General features: G+C 35.9%; 1 protein-coding gene across 18 annotated transcripts in view; it reads left to right on the plus strand.

The window, feature by feature from the left end:
- Positions 1 to 25146, plus strand: part of LOC105481353 (MCF.2 cell line derived transforming sequence) — a 113698-nt gene that overhangs the window by 70309 nt on the left and 18243 nt on the right. For 10 of the 18 annotated variants that reach the window (XM_011740864.3, XM_011740868.3, XM_011740858.3 and 7 more), the window contains 12 exons: positions 1342 to 1475; positions 1791 to 1905; positions 7313 to 7432; positions 9249 to 9440; positions 10474 to 10665; positions 11906 to 12077; positions 13673 to 13720; positions 16612 to 16649; positions 19977 to 20065; positions 22058 to 22124; positions 22855 to 22970; positions 23089 to 23158. In XM_011740864.3, coding sequence (XP_011739166.1) covers positions 1342 to 1475; positions 1791 to 1905; positions 7313 to 7432; positions 9249 to 9440; positions 10474 to 10665; positions 11906 to 12077; positions 13673 to 13720; positions 16612 to 16649; positions 19977 to 20065; positions 22058 to 22124; positions 22855 to 22970; positions 23089 to 23158 — 1353 coding nt within the window. The remainder of the gene's footprint in view (positions 1 to 1341; positions 1476 to 1790; positions 1906 to 7312; positions 7433 to 9248; positions 9441 to 10473; positions 10666 to 11905; positions 12078 to 13672; positions 13721 to 16611; positions 16650 to 19976; positions 20066 to 22057; positions 22125 to 22854; positions 22971 to 23088; positions 23159 to 25146) is intronic. The other 8 variants (XM_011740870.2, XM_011740860.2, XM_011740862.2 and 5 more) reach the window with 1 other exon arrangement.

The raw sequence follows: 25146 nt of genomic DNA on the forward strand, positions 1-25146 counted from the left end.
ATTCTGTTTTAAGCTCTTTGAGAAATCTCCAGACTGCTTTCCACAGTGATTGAACTAATTTACATCTCCAACAAGTATGTGTCAGTGTTCCCTTTTCTCTGTAGCCTCGCCGTATCTGTTATTTTTTGTCTTTTTAATAATAGCCATTTTGACTGATGTGAGATGGTATCTCATTATGGTTTGATTTGCAAGAAACTGACCTTTTGAATCACAGTCTAAAAACAAAACTCTGTCCCCGGAAAGAAGCTCTGTTCTTCACGAACTGCATGTTGTTGGGCAATTTGCTTACCTTTTCTGAGTTGCAGTTTCTGTATCTTTACAATGAGGTTGATGATGGTGATGATGCATCATACCTCGTAGGATTGTTGTGAAGATGAAATGAGGCAAAGAAAGTGATGTATGTATAACAATGTTCGGTACATAGTTGGTACTTCATAAATATTGGCTTTTAATGTTGATGTTATTACCCATATTGGTGATGGTGTCATGGAATCTGATCTCAGAATAAATGTACACCAAAACTTTTGCTTACAATTTCAAGGGACTCTTGCACCACCTGAAAGAAATCTTAAATCACTCTTGGATGTCTGAGAAAGCTCTATATTGTTACACCACCCACTGAGGTTAAGCCCTTCTAAATAGAGGCATATACTTATTGATGAATTAATTAAACCTAAATGTGAAGTAAAATAAGACTTAAGGCAGGGAGTGATTGGTTACAATTAAAGATTAGTAGCAAAGACATTTAACTGTATCTGAGTATGCATTAAGTATTATTTGCAATTGTATGCTTTCTACTGTGGTGGTTTTTATTGTTCTACTACTGCTTTATTTGAGCTCATTGAAAGTGTTAGCAGAACAGTGACAGGTGCAGTGGTACATATCTGTTGTCCCACCTACACGGGAATCTGAGGCAGGAGAATTGCTTGAGTCCAGGAGTTTGGGTCCAGCCTGGGCAACATAGCAAGACCCCATCTCTAAAAAAGTAAATAAAAATAAATAAAACATTAGCAGAATAGGATGGACTGGATTGGAACTTTCTACCACTTAGAGAAGGAGGCTACAAATAGACCACATGGTACTTCTGCCCATGATGATCTTATAAAAACATTAATTGCAACATCCATCTCTAAGGCAAGGGGTTCTTGGATCTTCATAGCTTTTAGATTTTGTGGCACTGAGATTTTGAAATTTTGTGAATTTTCAGAGAACTATGAAAGCAAAGGCCATTCTAGAATTAACTGTTTCTAGTCTTCATGCCATAGTTGTATGCTTCCTTCCCATCACATCATTCAGGTTAGATTACTAATTAGCTGATACTCCTTTTGTGTCTTTGGACAGAATGATATTACAGCTGTAACCAAAGAAGGAAAAATTCTGCTAACAAATCTGGAAGTGCCTGACACTGAAGGAGCTGTCAGTTCAAGACTAGAATGTCATCAGCAAATAAGTGGTGACTGGCAAACTATTAATAAGTGAGTACTCTCTTTTTGGTTTAGAGTTACTTATTTTGTATTTTTGAAAGGCAATTATACATTTTTGCTGCAATATGTTAAGTGTTAAAATATTCCTGGACCTCTGGAAATCTGATAACTTATTTCTAGGTTGTCCTACAGAGATGATTTTGCTTGTAGAAGAGATTCTGTGGACATTGATTGTCTCTACAGGTAGAACCAAGTGTCATGGGCTATGACTTTGCCTATAATTCTTAATGTCCATACTGCGCCTATCTACGTATTTACAAAACAGATAGTTGCATTTAGGAATTTATTTGAGTTTTCTTTGTTAAGGTTGCTGACTCAAGTACGTGATATGGAAACAGCTTTTGATGGATTTTGGGAAAAACATCAATTAAAAATGGAGCAGTATCTGCAACTATGGAAGTTTGAGCAGGATTTCCAACAGGTCAGTGAAAACATTTCTTTGTACACCTTTTTTCATTACACCAGAGGTTTTTACTCCTTAATCATGAGAAATCCTGTCTTGCAAGATGCCCATTTATACCTAAAAGAAAAAAAAAGGAGGCAAATGTAAATGAACCTTGGCTTAGACTGAAGAAAATCTCTACTAAAATTCTGAGACTTCTACTTTTTCAGCTTACTCATTTCCTTTGAGAAAGTATCAAACTGCCAATATATATGACAGGGACAAAGTTTTACTTTTAGGTTTGTTTTTCAAATTTATCTTAGATCTAAAGGGTGTTCAAGGTTATGAGGTGGCTTTCCAAAGGAATAATGCCAGCTTCCTTCTTGGTTTTTAAATCCCATGTACCTATGCTGACCATATTTAACATGACCTAACAAGCTTTTCTTTCTGATCCAGGAGTTTATTCCTATGAAAAGCCTGAGAGATGAAATTAAATAAGTTTAATAAATAATTAAAAATATATTCCAATTGGACCCTCCTGGAAAATCCATCATATATGGTCAAGATGCATAGATTTGGGCCGGGCGCGGTGGCTCAGGCCTGTAATCCCAGCACTTTGGGAGGCCGAGACGGGCAGATCACGAGGTCAGGAAATCGAGACCATCCTGGCTAACACGGTGAAACCCCGTCTCTACTAAAAATACAAAAAAACTAGCCGGGCGAGGTGGCGGGCGCCTGTAGACCCAGCTACTTGGGAGGCTGAGGCAGGAGAATGGCCTAAACCCGGAAGGCTGAGCTTGCAGTGAGCTGAGATCCGGCCACTGCGCTCCAGCCTGGGGGACAGAGCAAGACTCCGTCTCAAAAAAAAAAAAAAAAAAGATGCGTAGATTTAGTTTCTTTTCCTTTTTCGGTCATGCTCAATCTTCTCACAGTCTGTCTCATAGCATATACTTCACCAGAGGATCCAAGGAAAACTCACTTCTTCTCTCTTGTATGTGCCCAACTTGTTTTCTGCCCATGAATGGCTTACTTGCTTTGTATTTCACTTGCTCATCAGAGTTAGGTTTGGGAGGAGCACTGCACTCTGGACACAGGGCTCAGTTACCACTGGCGTTTTCCCTCCTTTGCTTCAAATATCTATTGAACTGTTCTCCATGAAACCTTCCCTAAAGAAAGAATAGGTCAAGCTGCTCTTGGTCCTTCTAGGTATTTGTGTTTCTTCCTCCTCTCCAACTGAATACACAGAAAATAGCACTTTTCCTGAGCATACCCATTATGCTTATAATTACATATTAATTTGCATCCATACCAAATTCTTGTCCTGTGGTTATGTTCTGTCTCCCCAAGTCATTAATTCCTGTCTTTAATCAATATTGTTGTTTGTCTTAGAGTATAATCTCACTGGTGTATCTCATAGTGACATGTCGATAGGTTCTGTACGTCTAGAAACATGACTTAAAAAAAACACATAGGAACATAAACTTACAGAAAAATTGCAAATATAAGAAAAATAGAAATACCCATATACCTTATTCCCAGATTAACTTAATGATAGTACTTTACTCCATTTGCTTTATTATTTGTATTCCCTCCCTCATGTATATACAGATAATATTTTTTTCTGATCTGACAAATAATATATTTTCTGACCCATTTGAGTGTAAGTTGCACACGTGATGGCCCTTTCCCCCTAAATACTTCCATTTTCTCTGGTAATAGGGATATTCTGTTATATGACCATAGTACAGTTATCAGATTCAGTACATTTAACAGTGCAATACTTTTATATTATCTACCATTGGTATTTCAGTTTTGTCAGTTGACTCAGTCAACTCTTTTATAGCATTTATTTTTCCTTCAGAATCGGATCCTATATAGGGTCCAGTCTTGCATTGTCTTGTGTCTTTAGTGTCCTTGAACCTAGAATCTTGAATCTTTCCACAGCCTTTCTTTGTCTTTTATGACTCTGACATTTTGAAAAATATAGTCCTTTTTTTTTGAGACAGTTCTGTCTCCCAAGCTGGAGTACAATGACACAATCATAGCTACTGCAGCCTCAAACTCCTAGGCTTAAGCTATCCTCCCCCCTCAGTCTTCCAAGTAGCTGAGACTACAGGTACGCACCACCATGCCTGGCTAACTTTTTAAGTTTTGCGGGGATGGGGTCTCATTGTGTTGCCCAGGCTGGTCTGCAACTCCTAGGCTCAAACAATCCTCCCACCTCAGCCTCCCAAAGTGCTGAGATTCCAGGCATAAGCTATAAGGACTCATGCCTAGCCATAGTCCCTTTTTAAATACATTTTCCTTCATTTAGAGTTTGTTGGACATCTTCTCATGATTCTATTTAGTATATATGACCAACTAGAATACCACATTAGTGAAGTGTCCTTCTTAAGGAATCATATCTGCAAGTGAGTGATGCCTACCTCCCTCTTATTGTTGATGTGGATTCTGATTACCTATTCAGGGTGTTGTTGAATTTCTCTACTGTAAAGCTACTTTTACTCCCCTTCTAACTAGTAGGAAAAGTGTGGCGAGAAAATTTAAGGTTATGCAAATATCCTGCTTGTCATCAAAATTTCCCCATAAATTTAGCATCAACTGATGATGCTTGCCTGGACAAATCTTTGCTATGATGGTTGCAAAATAATGATTATTTTCAACCCCCATGTCCAGTCCACATTTATCAGTCCACACTAGGCATTCTACTAAAGCAAGAGCCTTCCCTTCTCTCCATTTATTTATTTGATTCAAAGAGTTTTACTTATTCATTTTTAAAACTTTCAACTTTTATTTTAGATTCAAGGCATACACGTGTACGTTTGTTACATGGGTATACTGTGTAATGCTGAGATTTGAGATGTGAATGATACCATTACTCAGGTAGTGAGCATAATATCCAATAGTTAGTTTTTAAGCCCTTGCCTTCCTCCTTTTCCCCATTTTAGTAGTCTCCAGCATTTATTGTTCCTATCTTTATGTCTATGTGTAACCAGTGCTTAACTTCCACTTATAAGTGATAACATGCTGTGTTTGGTTTTCAGTTTCTGTGTTAGTTTGCTTAGGATAATGGCCTCCAACTGTATCATGTTGCTGCAAAAGACATGATTTTGTTTTTTTTTTATGGCTGCATAGTATTCTATGATGTATTTGTACCACATTTTCTTTATCCAGTCCATCATTGATGGGCACCTGGGTTGATTCCAAGCCTTTGCTATTGTGAATAGTGCTGCAATGAACATACAATTGTATTGTCTTTTTGATAGAATGATTTATTTTCCATTGGGTATATACTCAGTAATGGGATTGCTGGGTCAAATGGTAGTTCTGCCTTAAGTTCTTAAATATTCAGGATGCCTTCCACAGTGGCTGAACTAATTTACTTTCCCACCAACAGTGTATCAGTGTTCCCTTCTCTCCACAGCCTCACCAGTGTCTGTTCCTTTTTGTCTCTTTAATAATAGCCATTCTGACTGATGCGAGATGGTATCTCATTTGATTTGCATTTATCTGATGGTTAGTGATATTGAGCATTTTCTCATGTTTGTTGGCAATTTGTATGTCTCCTTTTGAGAAGTATCTGTTCATGTCCTCTGCTCACTTTTTAATGGAGTTATTAGTTTTTTGCTTGTTGAATTGTTTAAGTTCCTTACAGATTCTGGATATTAGATTTTTGTCAGATGCATAGTTCGGGAATATTTGCTCCCCTTCTGTAGGCTGTCTGTTTACTCTGTTGATAGCTTCTTTTGTTATGCAGAAGCTCTTTAGTTTAGTTAGGTTCCACGTATCAATTTTTGTATTTGTTGAAATTGCTTTTGAGATTTTAGTCATAAATTCTTTCCCAAGGCCAATGTCCAGAATGGTGTTTCCTAACCTTTCTCCCAAGATTCTTGTAGATTGAGGTCTTATATTTAGATCTTTAATCCATCCTTAGTTAATTGTTATATATGGTGAAAGGTAGGGGTCCAGTTTCACTCTTCTTTATATGATTAACCAGCTATCTCAGCACCATTTGTTGAATAGGGAGTCCTTTCCCCTTGATTATTTTGGTTGATTTTGTAAAAGATCAGATGGTCGTAGGTGCGTGGCTTTATTTCTGGGTTCTCTATTCTGTTCCATTGGTCTAAGTGTCTGTTTTTGTACCAGGACTATGTTGTTTTGGTATAGTTTGATGTCGGGTAATACGTTATTTCTGGCTTTGTTCTTTTTGTTTAGGATTGCTCTGGCTATTTGAGCTCTTTTGTGGTTCCATATGAATTTTAGAATAGTTTTTCTAATTCTGTGAAAAAAGATGTTGGTAGTTTGATAGGAATAGCATTGAATCGGCAGATTGTTTTGGACAGTATGGCCATTTGAATATAGTGATTCTTCAAATCTATGAGCATAGAATGTTTTTTCCATTTGTTTGTGTCATCTATGATTTCTTTCAGCAGTGTTTTGTAGGTCTCCTTATAGAGATTTTTCTCTTCCTTGGGCTACATGTATTACTAGGTATTTTATTCTTTTTGTAGGTCATTGTAAATGAAATTGCATTCTTGATTCGGCTTTCAGCTTGAATATTGTTGGTGTATAGAAATGCTACTGATTTTTGTACATTGATTTTGTATCGTAAAACTTCCCTGAAGTTGTTTATCAATTCTAGGAGCCTTTTGGTAGTCTTTAGTGTTTTCTAGGTATAGAATCATATCATCAGCAAAGAAAGATGAGTTGGCGTCTTTTCTGATTCCTAGTTTTTTGATGGTTTATAATTTATTAGTGTTCTTGACTATTTTGGTGTTTCAGAGTGCTGCTGTGTCCTCGTGACGTGCTCCCACATTTAAATAAATCACTTTCTTACTTTCTGGCATTAAGATATATTCCAAGTTCATCTTGTACCTATTCTGCCTCAACCCTGGAATCAGTTATTTCCTTGAGGAGCCCTGGTTTCTTTTTCTGGGAAATGATATTAAAGACCAAGATCTGGGTGGGAGATGTGCTTATTGCTTCTGGAGGGCTTTTGCTTTTAGCGTAATTCACCAGAGAGCTGGGGAATGATGAAAAAAAAAACTTAGATGAAAATTCTCAGGTAAGATTTTGTTTTAGATGTTGGCTATATATATATGTGTGTATATATATGTGTGTGTGTGTATATATATACACACACACACTCACACAAATGTATATATACCTATACATACCTCACATGTATACATTTATGCAAATACATGTCCTCATACACAAACCTACACATGTACATGGTGATCTTTTGTACATTATGAGTACACGTTGATATCTATGAGGTTAAATTTTAGCAGAGTATAGCTATTTCTGTGAATAAAATAACAAAATTTTTTTTCATATGTGCAATTTCTCCATGTCAATATTTTCGTTTAAAAGCATTTTGTATAAAACTTGATCATAAAGATAATTTTTATGTTTTTAAAACCTCTTTGTTTCCTATTTTTAGCTTGTGACTGAAGTTGAATTTCTATTAAACCAACAAGCAGAACTGGCTGATGTAACAGGGACTATAGCTCAAGTAAAACAAAAAATAAAAAAATTGGAAAACTTAGATGAAAATTCTCAGGTAAGATTGTGTTTTAGGTGTTTGCTATATTATACAGTAAAATAGTTATTTTTTGGTGGAAGTAGGTAGTATAGACTCTTATTATTAATTTCTTTATTTTTATTTTTCCATAGGTTACTGGAGTATAGGTGGTATTTGGTTACATGAGTAAGTTCTTTAGTGGTGATTTGTGAGATTTTGGTGCACTCATCACCCGAGCAGTATACACTGCACCCTATTTGTAGTCTTTTATCCCTCACCCTCCTCCCATCATAACAACATTCTGTATATTAGGCACAATTATATTGGTCTATATTCTGCTTTGTTCAATGCAGGCCAGAGGTGACACTACAGATATATCATGTAGTTGTAAAAGGAGGTCGCTGAGACAATGGCGTGAACTGTTTCAAGCCCACCAATAGGAATAAGGGCATACATTATTTTGGAGAAGCTAGAAGAATGTGTATCAAGAATGATATATGGTGCTTGGAAATGATGGAAACATACAGAAACATGATTCCTTAAATGCCCACTTTAGGATATATGCAGTTTAACCAAATGGAGACTCACATAGACATTTCTACTTACTCTTACTATCTGTGACCTTGAGTAAATTCATTTCTAATCTTCAGTGTCTTCACCTATAAACTGGGGATAAAATGACCTACTTTGCAGGGCAATTGTGAATATTCATTTAAATGTATATAAAACACCTGGCACAACACTGGGTTGTATAGTAAGTACTCAAAGGAGGCAGTTTTCATGATTCCTGCTAGTCTTAAAGTTTGGACTAATGGCTTTGATACTTAAAAAACTCTAGCTTTTATGTGAGAGCAAGGCCATGATTTTTATGTGAGAGCAAGGCCATGCTTTTTAAGATGAATTCTCAGCATACAAACAGATTTATGGGTGAACCATGAGTGTGTGAAAACACATATTGAAGAAGCAACAGTTATGATAACTAGTTCTGGAATTATGCTTGTAGATCTCTGTGATCATGGGACAATTTACATATCCCTATGGTATAGCAGAAAGAGGAGGCAAACTGGTTTGGAAACTAAGGGGGACTTCATTTTTTTCCATGTAATAATTTTTCATTTCTAATTGTGGTAAAAACACATAACATGAAATTTACCATCTTAATCATTTTTAAGTATTCAGTTCAGTAGTGATACGTAAATTCGCATTGCTGTGCAACAGCTCCAGAACTTTTTCATCTTATAATATTGAAACTGTATACCCATTAGACAACAGTTCTCCATTTTAAACCTGGTTTTCTCACTAGGTAGAGAGGCCAGTCACTTCCTCATCCTGGGTTTCAGTTTTATTTATTTTATTTTGACAAACATTTCTTGAACTCCTACTATGTTCGAGTCTCTCCACTGGGGGCAGTGAGTAGTTGACAGAGTGGAGGCAAGGTCACTAAAGGTCATTTTTTTGACATAGAAACCCTGTGACTTCAGGTATGTGAAGTAGTCTAGGTACATGACAATGCTGATGAGATTTCTAAGGCTGAGATGATATGAAATACATTTGACTGGTGTGTATACCTCATTTAATATAGGTGGTTCTATTCTAAATCCACACATATTACGAGAAAAAAATCTCATCCACGTTCTGGGTATGATGTGAAATTTTCAGTTTCTATAACCGGAAATGCATGAGCTTCTAATGACATCACTGCTACAGCTAATTATTATAACTGTAAGGTTTTTTGTTTGTTTGTTTGTTTGTTTTTTGCAGCCTGAAGGAGTAGGCATCAAATTGTATTTGTGGCAATGTATCCTTCTTGCTCAGAGATCATGTATTCATTATTTTGTTTCTTTGTTACAATCAGGAGCTATTATCAAAGGCCCAGTTTGTGATATTACATGGACACAAGCTTGCAGCAAATCACCATTATGCACTTGATTTAATCTGCCAGAGGTGCAATGAGCTACGTTACCTTTCTGATATTTTGGTTAATGAGATAAAAGCGAAACGGATACAACTCAGCAGGACCTTCAAAATGCATAAACTCCTACAGCAGGTAGTGTAATGGGAAATGATCCATTTCTGAAAAGGAACACACTTTTTTTTTTCAGGTCCTGCTAACCTGAAACACCTTGCCCTTCTGCCACATGGAATACCTTTTATCTTCTCAGAGGTTATATGGTCAGGGACTGGTATAGCTTTGGAATTAAATTTGTAAGAAATCTGAAGGACTGAGTTTGATCATGATTTTTTCATCCATCTACCAATGAACTATTCATGGAAGATCCAATATAGTTCAAATTTTGCCCTTTGTTCTAAATATTGAGATTGTGGAGTAATGGCTTCCTTTGTATTTTGGGTACATCTCTGAAGTCTCCACTGGTGATGGTTTATACTTGGAACATTTTTAAAAGCCTGAGGGGCATTTTGCTACAGCCTGAAGCTCCTTTCACATTTCATAGTACAGAAATAAAATATTAAACAGTGACTGGAAAATATTCCTCCATGGCTTGTGGGTTTGACCCTTTTCACAATTAGGCAATGAATTGACAGGTCACCATATGGATCTGGTGTTGGCAGTGGAATATAAAATAGGGTTCCACTTCCAGACATTATATCTGAACATAAACATTTTAATCTTTACATCTCATTCTTTGGGAAGGAAACTTTATTCTTGTCCTTAGCTGTCATTAAGCATTTGTATTACACTTTATATTTTCCTAAGAATTTCATATTTCAGTTATTGATTTTGGGAAAATAACATGTAACTAAAGTGTTAGTATTGAGAAAATGGTCAGACTTCTGCTGCAGAATAAATTCATTGTTGTGAAATAAATGCAGTGTTTCCCAACCTTGGCTGTGTATCAGCAATATCTGTGGAGCTCTGTAAAAGTATAGATGCCCAACTTATGGCCCAGAGCTACTGAATCAGAATTTCTGGGGGCAGAACCCAGATATCTTTATTTTTTTAACAGCTCTGAAAGCAATTCTGACTCACAGAAGCCAGAGGCTGAGAACCACTCACTTAATGGACAAATATGTTTTATCTTTATTAATTCACATTTTTTTCTTCTTGATTTTCTCACCAGGCTCGTCAATGCTGTGATGAAGGGGAATGTCTTCTAGCTAATCAGGAAATAGATAAGTTTCAGTCTAAAGAAGATGCTCAGAAAGCCCTCCAAGACATTGAAAATTTTCTTGAAATGGCTCTACCCTTTATAAATTATGAACCTGAAACCCTGCAGTATGAATTTGATGTAATATTATCTCCTGAGCTTAAGGTAGAGGCTTTTAAAATTTTCAAATAAACATTTAAAGAAAGTTATGATTGCAGTACTGTGGGTAGGAGGAGTTTTACTACCTCACAGCTAACTTTATGTCAAACTGCACTTACATTGTCTTCTTAGGGGTGATAGTAGTGCCACTGTCAAGCATCAAATAATTCAATGGCATATGTTTGCTACTTAATGAGGAATAATAATTTCCTTTTTGAGCTCCAAATCCATTATTTTAAAACTCTTTTTATGTGCTAGGTGTTCTCACACATATTTCGTTGTGCATCACTGGAGAAAGCCCCAAAGCTCTTCTATAATAGAATGTTGGGTCCATGTCAAGAATGTCAAGAGTACTTTACCCCAAACATCCTTCCTTTGTGCTGTAGTGACCATCAGCAGATGCTCTGTGGATGATGTGGCCTTGCTACTCAGTTTGAGAATGAAAGCATAAAGATAGGATTTGGGTCTTCTTGGAGAAGGAGGAGCAGGCAGAAGTTGTTGTTAACAGGGTGGAGAGCTATAGGTTAGTTCAGTACTGCCCCCTTGGAAATCACATGAAGGATTATCCACATTGTAGATAAGAGTATTTGTGATGCTATTTGCTGCTAAAATGTGTAGTCGACTCTAAGGTTGGAGCAGTATCTAGACCCATGCTTAGCAGAATATCCTAGGGGATGCCAAGAAATCGGAAATGTAGTCATGGCAATAGCCAAGTGATTCTCTGGAAGCAACCAAGCTTAACTCTAGCTTCCTCAAAGCATCTAGAAGAGGTACAAATGTGCATTATCCATTGGTGGCTCTGAGGAGCCTGTTGCAACATAGAGGACTATAACAAGAGTGTCCTACAGGGTAAAATGTAACAAAATATTATACCAATGTTATTCATTTGATTGTTTTTATAACTTGGTGGCTTTCTTATGCTAAACAGGAAAGAGCAATATGCCTTCTTTCCCAGCCATTATCTGATTCAGCCAATGAACCAATGAAGGGCAAATCGCTCTATGCAGTGACCAATTTCATGACTGCTTCTTGGTAATTTTTTCCTCCAGGTTGTTTTGGTTGAGATTTTGGTTTTATATCCATGTGAACATAAAACATTAATCTGTTTTGCTATTTTTCTAAATTTCTTGTTGTTATCTTTTAAACTCTAAATTATTTTTTGACCATCGGAGTCTGAGAAATGTAATGGGGTTTGTATCGACCTCATTTCAGAAAATATTTCCTGTAATTCTTACGCAACCTACAGGTTCAAATGAAGACTATACAACTCAAGCTTGAAAACATTCGAAGCATATTTGAGAACCAGCAGGCTGGTTTCAGGAACCTGGTACATAAGCATGTGAGGCCAATCCAATTTGTGGTACCCACACCTGAAAATTTGATCACATCTAGAACACCATTTTTTTCATCTAAACAAGGTAAAATGTCTTACTTTCTCTGTCTCTTTTTCTCTTGCTATTGTTTATATTGTTACTCTTGATGTGAATACTGAGTTTATTCTTCAATGCGGATAGATGAAAATTTCACTTTAGCATCTTTGGTCATATTTATATTGTGCAAGGCAAGAGTCAGATTGAGGTTATTGTATGTAGTAAAACATAGTAGTAATATAGTACAGTACAAGGAATTGTGAACATCTCAGTACTGAGTACTCCTGCCTTGCAAATCTGTATGAAAATTTTACCAACATCAAACTTGCATTTATTTTCAGCAGGTGAAGGAAAGTATATGAAGCTAGTACACACATGTGTGTGTGCACACGCACACATATTTACTGCTACTCTAGATAAGCAATGATTTGGTCCTTTTATTTATATAAATTTGGGGGTACAAGTACATACAGTTTTATTACATGGATATATTGCATAGTGGTGAAATATGACTTGGTTCTTATAAGCTACCAGTAAGTGAATGGCTTAGATAATAAAATGGACTGCCTTTTCTAAATAAATGCTGTTAAATAGAATAATTTTGTTGGTAATTTACTGTTACAGAGTTCATTTTCTAGTTTTAATCTCCTAGCTTTATCCATGTAAGATCTATTTTCTTTCTAAGTTCTATGGGAATAATAATTATCCTTATAATGTGTTGAACTGCTCTGGATATGGATGGCTCAGGGATTCCCTTGAGCTGCCTTCGGGTCTTCTTAGAGGAGAGTAATTTGGTCTTTAGGGCCCTAGGTAAGCGGAATGGGCGAAGATGGGAGTAAATTCGGTCTATCTGATCTAAATAGAATCAGAAGCTTCATTAGTGTAGGAGAACTGCTTTGGAATTCAGAGAAGGCTTGAGCCAACGATAATGAGCATAAAAATAATAGCTTATATCTAGCATGGGTCAGATTTTCAAAAGGTGATGAAAACAGGTAACTAGGCTAAGATTATGAAAGTTCCATGTTTAATACTTATGAAATATATAAATATATTTATAAATAAAACTATAAGCAATGTCTTAAACACAATATCAAAGATATATCAAAGATACAAGGAATATTAAAACTACTGGAAAAAGAGTAAAGATAACAACATAAAAAGCAATAAGGGGATAAAACCCAATAGCTATGAGAATAAAAATGAAATAGGTTGATATTCTTGAGCAGAAGACAGACCTCGGTTAGATTTCTGGCTCCATGTACTGGCTGTGTGTCCTTGAACAGTTCACTTAGCCTCTTTAGCCTCAGTTTCCTTACCTGGACAATAAGGACGATAATACCTACTGACTCCAACAGGTTATTGTAAAGATAGGGTAAAAAAAAATTGAGGACTATAAAAAAATACTTGATAAACTGGACTAGTCCTTTCCTCTGGTTAAAGCTGCTTGCTTAATTGTCCTCTAAAACTTCAACTTCTCGTAGAGGTTCTTAAAGTGGTACACCTTGGGTTGAGGAACGGAGTTTTGAGGAGACTGTTACAGATCCATGCAAGTTATTAGTCACTCATTAGCACATTTTGTTTTGTATTGTTTCATTTTTTTTCCTGATATTCTTATTTAATGGCGTTACAATTTCCTTCTGCAGTGGGAGTTGGATACTCTTTCTTTCAAGCATGTAAACTTTTTTCAAAAGGTACCCATCTTTATTATATTACTTTTGTCAATACATTTTTCTGAGTTTGTGTACTTGTGAAAAACCAGTTTGGCATCTAAAAACAGCAGCAGTTCATTCTTGCATTCTACCTGCAAGTAACTTTTTCCTGTTTTTCTTAATAACCATCCATTATTCTCTTCGTATTGTGCTTACCTTGGAAAATGACTATATGAAATGTAGATTATGCTTCTAAACTCAATGTCTTTCATAAAGTGACCCCCAAAAAAGAATAAAGAAAAGCAATTGGCAATGCTAAAATGAATCAGGCCTTCTTTTGTTTAAGATACTTCATGATCCAACTTTTTGTTAGGAGTAGCTTGGATTTGCTTCAGTTTGAGACTGCCTAATATATTTATGAGGTTGAATGCAGCTTAATAAATAAGTGACATGGATGGATAAATGATTTTATCCATTATGCATCATGCTTTGTAAACTAAATCAAAACATTATTTGTGCTACAAACCTTGTTCATTTTACCTAATTGCTCTGTGAGTAATAGGGATTGTAACAATCCATTCCAAACAATTTCTTAAGACTTTTAATCGCTAAGCCAAATATATAAAATTTGGTCAACTCAAAACATAGGTATTAATTTCTCATAAAAATGAGTCAAACTGTTTTTTTGTTCTTTGCTTTTATTTTATTTTTTTTCTTTTTGCATCAAATATAATTCTGCACCTAGCACAGGGCCTGGCACTTAGCAAGATGTAATAAATATTTGTAGAATTAACATTGAATATAGAGTGTAGTTATTGAGAATGGGAGATATTGACAGCAAGGAATAAAATGTAAAATGTGGCTTGAGCTCCTAAATCTGTATCTTTAGCCTAGATCTTTCTTCTAAGCCTTGGACCTCTGTTTATAATTTGCCTTTATGAATTTCCCATAGGCAACTCAGACTCAACATACCTCAGATTAACTCATGTCTCCTGCAATCTTTCTACTCTTCATCTTGGTGAATGGCATTGTGATTTCCCCAATTGCCCAAGCCTGGGACCTTGGTTCCTCCTCACGTATACCTTACCTCTAATGGTCAAAAATTCTATATCCTGTGGATTTGTGCCTACTAAGCATCTCTCTTGAATCAATTCACTTTTTTTTTTTTTTTTCATCCCCACTGCTATCCTTACTGCCACTTTCCTAATCCAAGCTAACATCATCCTGGCCTTGGCAACTGTGACAGTCTTTCTGTCTCTTCCACTTACCCTGCCCACTTTTTCTTCCCTTTCCTAGGTGTCTTACTTTGTGGACATTACATACACTGTTCTCTCTCTGGAACACTATTTCCTTTCCTCTTCCTTTCTCACATGTTAGCTTCTACTCCTCCATCAGATTTCCTATTTCTAAGCCACTTCCTTCAGGTAAGCTTTTCCTCCCCACATCTTCTCCTTCCCTGCACCCCTGTTTGCTTAGGTGTTCATGCTGTGTGATAACAAGTACTCCCAAATTTCTTCTTGGCTTTAGTGGAATTGTCTGTTTTCTGTCTCTCTTGCTAAACTAAGCTCTATAAGGGCAGAAACTGTGTGCAATTCGTCTTTGTATCCCCAAACACAGCCAAACACAGAGCTTAGCATATGGTGTAGGTGCTCAATCATTTTATATATATTTACATTGTTAAAAAATGAATACATCTACCTTGCTTTGAAGAATAAGATGCGTTTCTCCTAAGTTGTGCATATATTTATTTTGTACCTCTTAATGTAGTTGCAAAGAATTAATTGGCAAAACTAATAATTGCCTCTTAAGTTACCTTTAGAAATAAGTTTGAATCTCTGTAGAACAGGTTTCTTTAAAGTGGAGCGTATTAGTATTCATTGAGAAATTAATTTTGTATAATTCCCACTAAGTTTAATACATATTTATATAAACGATTATATAAACTTGAAGTTTAGATAGAAAATATATTTTAGTAAGTGAAAGTGAAGTATGGCGTCTAGAGAACATAGCAGGCCTTCGTTTTCCTGAGTGTGCTTGTCACTGGCTCCTGCTGAGGAGGGAAGGACAAAAGGTTTGTTCCTTTCGTGGAGAGAGGAGTCTCAGGCAGCCTGTGTGAGTAACAGCCTTTTCAGCAGCCCTGAGAATTAGGATCTAAACAATCTAGTCTTTGGTTGGACCATGCCTTTGGCTTTGTAGGAACATCTGGATTCCTTGCTTAATAATACAGTGGCTCACCCTTTTGAAACTAAACATTAAAAAAATAAAGATGAAAGCTTTGAATTTTGATGGCATGTTTAACATTTTATCATGCTTTGGACATGTTTATATGGTGGTTAGAAACATTCTGAGAGTAGATTATATGAATTTGAATACCACCTCTGCTTCTTGGACAAGATATTAACCTTAGTTCCTTATCTAGAAGATAGGGATAGAAGTTGTTACCTACCTCTTAGGATGATTTTGAGTATTTAAAAAGAAGATACATGCATAGCTCTTAGAACAGTGCTCAATATGTAGAAAGTGCCAAATAAGTGTAGGTGCTCTAATTAGTAGATTAAACTTAGATTTTTTCAAAATTCTTTTTGATTGAGTTAATCAATAAGCTACAATTTCATTAAATGTTTTTGTGTCAGAATGAATATTAAATCTGCAAATAACTGTGAGCACTAACACCTACTTCAATGCTTGGCAAGTAAGTGAATGTTTGATGAATGAGAGAATGGGTGAATACGTAGCAAAACCATGCTCAATAAGAAGATGAAGTCATGTGAGTAAGTCCAACCAAACATTATCTTCTATAGTGTGATTTTAAAATATTAATATAAACATATTGGAATATTAACTCAAATTATTTAATAAATATATACGTATTTTTATTAAAAGTGCTGACTTTAATTCTGGTTTGAAATTCTTCTTTCATATTTCTCTACCAGGGAAGAAGACTTGGAGACAAAATCAGAGCAACTTAAAAGTAAATATCATTAATTAATTCAAAATTGACTTTATTGCTTTAGTTGCATAGTTGGTATGGGCCTTAAACCATATGTTTTATTCGCTAGACAAATATTGTGTCTTTGAAAGACTATTTAACATCATCACTGGCCATCAGAGAAATGCAAATCAAAACCACAATGAGATACCATCTCACACCAGTTAGAATGGCGATCATTAAAAAGTCAGGAAACAACAGGTGCTGGAGAGGATGTGGAGAAATAGGAACACTTTTACACTGTTGGTGGGATTGTAAACTAGTTCAACCATTATGGAAAACAGTATGGCGATTCCTCAAGGATCTAGAACTAGATGTACCATATGACCCAGCCATCCCATTACTGGGTATATACCCAAAGGATTATAAATCATGCTGCTATAAAGACACATGCACACGTATGTTTATTGCGGCACTATTCACAATAGCAAAGACTTGGAATCAACCCAAATGTCCATCAGTGACAGACTGGATTAAGAAAATGTGGCACATATACACCATGGAATACTATGCAGCCATCAAAAAGGATGAGTTTGTGTCCTTTGTAGGGACATGGATGCAGCTGGAAACCATCATTCTTAGCAAACTATCACAAGAACAGAAAACCAAACACCGCATGTTCTCACTCATAGGTGGGAACTGAACAATGAGATCACTTGGACTCGGGAAGGGGAACATCACACACCGGGGCCTATCATGGGGAGGGGGGAGTGGGGAGGGATTGCATTGGGAGTTATACCGGATGTAAATGACGAGTTGATGGGTGCTGACGAGTTGATGGGTGCAGCACAGCAACATGGCACAAGTATACATATGTAACAAACCTGCACATTATGCACATGTACCCTAGAACTTAAAGTATAATAATAATAATAATAATAATAAAAAGAAGAAGAAAAAAAGCTGCTGCTGCATTGTGTTTCACTGTACTACTGGCATATCCCCAGACATGCCAGTTTCTCAGTATGAGCTGTTTCTCAAGTCCTGGCTCAAGGTTAGAATCATTTCTATAGAACATCTTGTATATGTTCCAGCTTCTTTTTACCACCACCCACCATCACCTCAATAATCGTAAATAAGTGTTGCACCTTTTTGCAGAAGAAACTTTCTTTCGTGAGCAATTCCAGTCCTACAAGTATGAAACACACAGGACAGATTCTAATGGACCATGCAGAGGCTGTTAGCTCAGAAAAGATATCCATTCTTTTTTGTTGTTGTTTTTAAATTTTTTTAGAGATGGGGTCTCACTATGTTGCCAAGGCTGGAGTGCAGTGGCTATTCACAGGGGTAACCATAGCTCACTGCTGCCTCTAATTCCTGGGCTCATGCCACCCTTCCACTTCAGACTCCTGAGTAGCTGGGACTACAGGTGTGCGTCACTGTGCCCAATATACTTATTTACTGTTAGATACAAGATTCTTTTCTTCTCAGCTATCCGTGATAGTCTGATATTTGTAAAGAAGTAGACTCATCATAGCTACAACATCCCACGTTTTCTTTTCTCTCTCTCTTTTTCTTTCTTTCTTTTTTTTTTTTGAGACATAGTCTCACTCTGTTGCCTAGGCTGGACTACAGTGGTGCAATCATAGCTCACTGCAGCCTCAAACTCCTGGGCTCAAGCAATCCTACCACCCCAAGCTCATGAGTATCTTAGACTACAGGCATGGGCCATTATGCCTGGCTAATATTTTTAACACTTTTTTTTGATAGACAGGGTCTTGCTATGTTGCCAAGGCTGATCTTAAACTCCTGGCCTCAGGTGATCCTCCCGCCTTGGTCTCCCAAAGTGTTGGGATTACAGGCATGAGCCACTGCTCCCGGTCCCCAAGACCCCACATATTCTTCGTGTGTTTTTTGTGGTAAATAAAGATGAGAACATATTTTTAAGGGGCAGTATAGCATAGTGGTACAAATTGTAAACCTAGACTGCCTGGCTTATAATCCCAGTGCCATCACTTACTGGCTTTATAAACTTGGGTAAGTTCTCTGGAACTCAATTTCCATATATAAAATGGGCATAAGAATAGAACACTCTCATCATGGAGTTAAAGACAAAATAATCTAATATTTGTGAAGCACTTTGAACATGCGTGGCATATGATAATGCTCTAAGTTTTAATGTAATTAATAGCAGCCTAGTGAATGGTCTATACTAATATACCAGGCCTGGTTATTATTTGGTACAGCCACAACTTCTGGTTTCAAGAAAGAAACAGCGTGAATGCCAAATTCTGTAGTATTACATGTTATAAAATCTCTCTGAGCCTCAGTTTTCCCATATTTAAAATGAGGAAAAGAATGCCATCACTTGCTAAATGCTGTTTGCATTAAATATAATATGTGTTAAGCACCTAGGATTGTGCATGCCTAATATATAGAAAGTCGTAATACATGTTTGTTTCTTTCATTTGTAATAAGTAGGTCACATTTTGGGGAAATACTTAGCTGATAGATACTGTACTTAATTTGGGGTTCTAGTTGTCACAAAGCAATGTTACATTTACTTGGGGGTCAGGCTTTTGGCAAGCTCAGCTGTCCAATACGGCTGAGATTGGATACCAGGAATACACTTCAAATGCTTCTTAAGAACAAATAATCATCACAAATCTTTTGCAGTTGACTCAGTAGGCCAGTCCAAGTCCTTTAGAGTCTGTAAAATAAGGCAATCACTTAGAATTAGGGAGGCAACTTATAAAAACTAACATGTGGCAGGGAGTAGAGACAGAGATGTACAGGTTACAGTTATTTCAAGAAAGAATAGAGTTCTGCAGGTATCCCTGCAGCACATCATTAGATTTTATCATGTTCAAGCTTATGATGATGCCATTGAATCATTAGGAAAAGGATCTTCTAGCTTGCCCCAGATCTTAGAAAAAAAAATAAAGAAAAAGGATCAGTTATGTTGTGTGTCTTTGATTAAAGAATTCAAGGATGCATGTAATATTTTCTAGAAAGGTTTCCATCAGAAATCACTATGGTTAAAAAGATGGTTGGTTCTTCAATGAATACACTTTAGTTATCTAGAAAATTAACTTTTTATGAATCAACCTTATTTTCCAAGAATGCCAAATAAATAGAGAGTTAATACATAAAATAAGTTCTAATTAGTGTCTTAAATCTGTTTTCTTAGGCAACTCAAATCACTTTTTACTAGTATGTATCAAAGTTATTTTGAAAAATATCATAGTTTTATTTTTCAATTTATCTTCAGAGTTAGGACCTAGAATAAACTTAATTTGAGCTGGATAGCCTTGAAGAAGAATTATACCTACAGAGATGCTAATTTAACTTTTATTTGCTGTATTTCAGATTGAAGTGGTGCATGATTGTCAGGAGAAGAGAAGTTCTGGTCAATCCTCCAGTTTGGACAATGGCAATAGCTTGGATGTCTTAAAGAAGTATCCTTTATTTATTAATATAAACTCATATACACATCTAACTGTGGGAGTCTGGTTCAGTGTTCAAGGCCAATGTAATTAGAAATTTGAGTTCACAGAATGGGGTTTTACTGGGTGTGATGAAAAGAGCACTAGTTTAGGTGTCAGAAGTCCAGGTTTTAGGCCTGGCCAACCTATGGCCTGTTTATGTGATTTGAAGAAAATTAACTAAACTTTTTCAGAATGTTGCTATCCTCTTTTTTTTTTTTTTTTTGCCCAGACTGAAATAAAATGGAGGTTTTTGTTTATCATTCTTCAAAAAGTTTTATTATTATTTTTCATCGACACATAATCATTGTACATATTTATGGAATACAGTGTGAAATTTCGATACATGTGTACAATGTATAATGATCAAATCATGGTAATTACCTTATCTATTAATTCTTCAGCTTTATTGATATATAATTGACAAAATTACATATATTTAAAGTGTACAATGTGATGCTTTGATATGTGTATATATTGTGAAATGATTACCATATCAAGTTAGTTAACACATCTATCACCTCACATAGTTACCATTTTTTTTGTGTGGTGAGAACAGTTAAGATCTATTCTCTTAGTAAATTTCGGTATACAAAATGAATAGAATGGTACATCAAAAATTACAAAGGATTATACAGATTTATACAATGTTATTTAATAGATGTTAATAATGGTTTTGTTCACTGTTATAATGGTATATTAATATTCTAGACATAAGAATATTCAACTTTTTAATTTTATATTACAGAGTTGTAATTAGCAAGCATTTTGCAGCAAGTTGTAGGTACACATATGTGTGTATGAGATACATACATATATATATACACACACACGCACACACACACACACATATACTATAAAGCTCTCAAATGTTAAATGCTTTAATATCCAAAAAGAAAAAGAAAAAAAAGTCAAAAGTATAATTTAAAATCAAATAGGTTACTTATACTGGGGACAAGGGAAATGAGTTTTAAATATGACGTCAATTGGAAATCACATTGAAAAGAAAATATATTTTATTTTCCAGAGACAATGAACAAAATTATTACAGAAATGGGTGGGGCGTGGTTATTCATGCCTGCAGTTCTAGCATGTTGGGAGGCCCAGGCGGGCAGATCACTTGAGGTCAGGAGGTTGAGATCTGCCTGACAAACATGGTGAAACCCTGTCTATACCAAAAAATACAAAAATTAGCCAGGTGTGGTGGCAAGCGCCCATAATCCCAGCTACTAGGGAGGCTGAGGAAGGAGAAACTCTTGAACCCAGGAGGTGGAGGTTGCAGTGAGCTGAGATTACCCCACTGCACTCAAACCTGGGTGACAGAGTGAGATTCCATCTCAAAAAAAAAAAAAAAAGAAAAAATTATATATATATATATATATATATATATATATATATATATATATGAAATATAACTATGACCTACACTTTGGGAGACATGGTAAAAAAAAATCTACTGCCTCCCTTAGAAAATTTCAGAACATTACTGGGAAAAGGGAAAAATAGTGCCTAAAATGCTAATACTTATTTTTTAGGGAAAAAAGGGTATTAAAATTCATAAACTATGCTACCCCAAAACAATAAAAACCTCAGACATTTAAGAATAGTTATTGTGAGTTTTTAGTAAATTTATTCCTAATCTCAGTGAGTTAGAAATAAAGTTCTTTAAAGCTTATAGTAACCCTTGAGCATATATATATATATATATATATGAAAAAGGCAGGAGATATATATATATATATAAATGAATATAAATATAATGAATAAAAACCACCCATAAGACTATATATATAGTTTTTATTCTAGAAACCATAAAAGTAGTTTCGTATTTTGATGCTAAAACAAAAACCATTGATAGTTCCTATGCATTAGCTAGTTTTACCTTCTCATGATGATAATACTTGAAACATTGCAATATAGATCTCAGTAATAAAATAACTGATAAATATGGTCTTTTCATTTCAGCCACGTCCTAAATGAACTGATACAGACTGAGAGAGTTTATGTTCGAGAACTGTATACTGTTTTGTTGGTAAGCTATTCAAATTGTATTTGCCCTCTCTTTTCCCGAATGAACCCTTGCTACATTCATTAGCAGGCGTTTAGGGACAATCTTCTACTTCCATCTCCTTCCCTGGTTGTCATATGGCAGCAGTGGGCATTTCTTTTATTGTTGGATGCAGCATGTTGGCTAAACGTGCACATTCAGGCTCTCCCTCAGTAATGGAAATGATTGATTTAGAGTTTATTACAGAAGAGAAAATGTTCTCTTAAGGATACAGCCGATTGTTACAGTTATTTCCAGGGTGCTATTTAGAGATTGTGATGTAAAAAACTGAGAATGGGATAAAATAGTCATTTGACAAAAATGTCATGATACGAATTTGGTCTGAAAAAACCTAAACACATATTGCCAATTTAAGGAGAAGCTGATGACCTGTAATCTATGTTTTTATCTTGGTTTCTATCTTGTTTCCTACACTACAAGCTACTCTGAAGGCCAAAGAGCTATTACTTTATTCTGTCTATTGACTGGAAAACCTTGACTTCCTTTCCTTGTCTTGCCTTCTCAAAAAAAAAAAAAAAAAAAAAAATCATGGATAACTTTGGGTAGGAGATTTGAATTGAATTAAAATTGAATTAAAATTCAAACAACTTCACCTTCAAATCCCCTAATATTCTGCTGCACCTACACCATTAGTAGCCCAACCAAATGTGCATGTAAATATTTTAAAATGCATGAATGTATTTATTTTGGGTAGGGTTATAGAGCGGAGATGGATAATCCAGAGATGTTTGATCTTATGCCACCTCTCCTGAGAAATAAAAAGGACGTTCTCTTTGGAAACATGGCAGAAATATATGAATTCCATAATGAGTATGTAATTGCTGAATTGAATATTTATTTTTTATGAAACTATTTAAAGTGCTCTCTTGACCAGTTTATTATATTTCACATAAAATCATGTAATTTTTTCTCTCTGAAATTTTCACAGCATTTTCTTGAGCAGCCTGGAAAATTGCGCTCATGCTCCAGAAAGCGTGGGACCTTGTTTCCTGGAAAGGGTTAGTTAAATTATTTTTTTAAATATATAAATATGCACCACCAAATTGGCAATGCACTTATAAGAACAGATTTGGCGACGAGATAGGTACTTTATGTCTTTATGTTTTTGGAGAAGATACATTACTCCAGTGAGTATTTAATACCAAACCAAGTTTTGCTGCAGAAATGAAAGCACTGGGACATCCAGAGCATAAAAATGCCCATTCCATTCTGTGGTATCAAATGCTTCAGTGGCTCAGCTCTTGAACACTGACTCCTGGGTAATCCTAGTAATCCAGGGACAATCCTGGCTATGAAGATGTAAGAGTTGGGATCATCATAACAAAACTATCTGGGGCTTGGTTAATTTTTTTGCCTAAAAACCACCTTATTATTTATAATATTTGTCTTATTAAAATACATGTAAAGTTTTAGAATTGGATCCAGTCTGACTTCCAGCCACCAAGGCATCTATCACAGGAACTTCATAGAAACAGAGAGCTGTCAGTTCTTTTCATTCAACAAAAGCATTAGGGAGGCCCATTCCTCTGTGTCCGGAGTATGGTTAATACAATTGACTTTCCAAGTTAGTGATCATACTCTCCTTCATTAGAGTTTTCTGTTAGAATATTTTTCACGTATGCTTCTCTGCTTATGTAGTTTCTCTTCTTCCTGAAAGATTAGTTTTGTCTTGATTTATGAGTTTATTCAATAGAGGTGATTTTTGAAAGCTTCAAAATAGATATCTTATCCCACAAAGTGTTTATGAAATGAGAAGAGAATAAGGATAAGAAAGAACTGTGTGTCAACCTTGCTCAACATGTTCTAACTTTATTTTTTAATTTTTAAAATTTTTTTTTTTTTTTTTGAGACGGAGTCTTGCTTTGTCACCCAGGCTGGAGTGCAGTGGTGCAATCTCGGCTCACTGCAACCTCTGCCTCCTGGGTTCACGCCATTCTCCTGCCTCAGCCTCCCAAGTAGCTGGGACTACAGGTGCCCACCACCACGCCCAGCTAATTTTTTGTATTTTTGGTAGAGACAGGGTTTCACCATGTTAGCCAGGATGGTCTTGATCTCCTGACCTCGTGACCCACCTGCCTCGGCCTCCCAAAGTGCTGGGATTACAGGTGTGAGCCACCACGCCCGACTAAGATGTTTTAACTTTAAACACATTTAAGTTATGACCAAATTCTTTCCCAACTTCCTCAAGCAATAGCAGTTTATCCTTCCTTTAGACTCTATAGTATGTAATGTCTGTCCTACTCATTGGAGACTTTATATTTATTGTGCTTGTGTACCTTTACATGTATACATGAATTTTTCCCGAAACTTAATGGAAAGCCCTTAGATCCAGAGTCTATATCCTATATATTGTTGTATCTCTCATTAGGTTAGCAGCGTTCTTAATAACCAGTTGTGGTTTAATAAATGTTTATTGATGAATTATTTATTTATTCAACAACCATTTACTGGTCACCTACTATGCACCAAGCATTGTGCCAGATAATGTGGATACCAAGCCCAAATCTATTTAGGTATAAAAACAGGGAAATTATTAATTGTGTAGAAGATGATTTGCATTAGATTCAAAATATACAAATGGTCCTGGGAAACTCCAGAAGAGGGGCATCTTACATAGAATGGGGGTATAAACAATGGTTTTATAGAAGAGATAACTCATGAGATAAATGTTAAATAATGAGTAGAAGGTAGCCCATTCATGAGGGTCAGAGAAAGAGGATTTCAGGGAGAGAGAATTGCTTAAGTGCCTAAATGGATTATGCTACAATGATAATGTCCCAATGATGAACCTAGGACTGTAGGCTCTAACTTGGAAGTCATATACAAGTTCATTCACTAGGGAATCAAGAGACTAATAACAGAATATATTTCTTGGTACCCTATTAGTTCATCATTATGCAAAAAAGTAGGTTTCTATAGTTCAGACAGAGAAGGCTCCATCTAAGCCTCAAGCTTGGCAAGTGGAAGTTCTGATATTACTTAGATA

This window comes from Macaca nemestrina, chromosome X, assembly GCF_043159975.1.
Source record: "Macaca nemestrina isolate mMacNem1 chromosome X, mMacNem.hap1, whole genome shotgun sequence".
NCBI classification, from domain to species: Eukaryota; Metazoa; Chordata; class Mammalia; order Primates; family Cercopithecidae; genus Macaca; species Macaca nemestrina.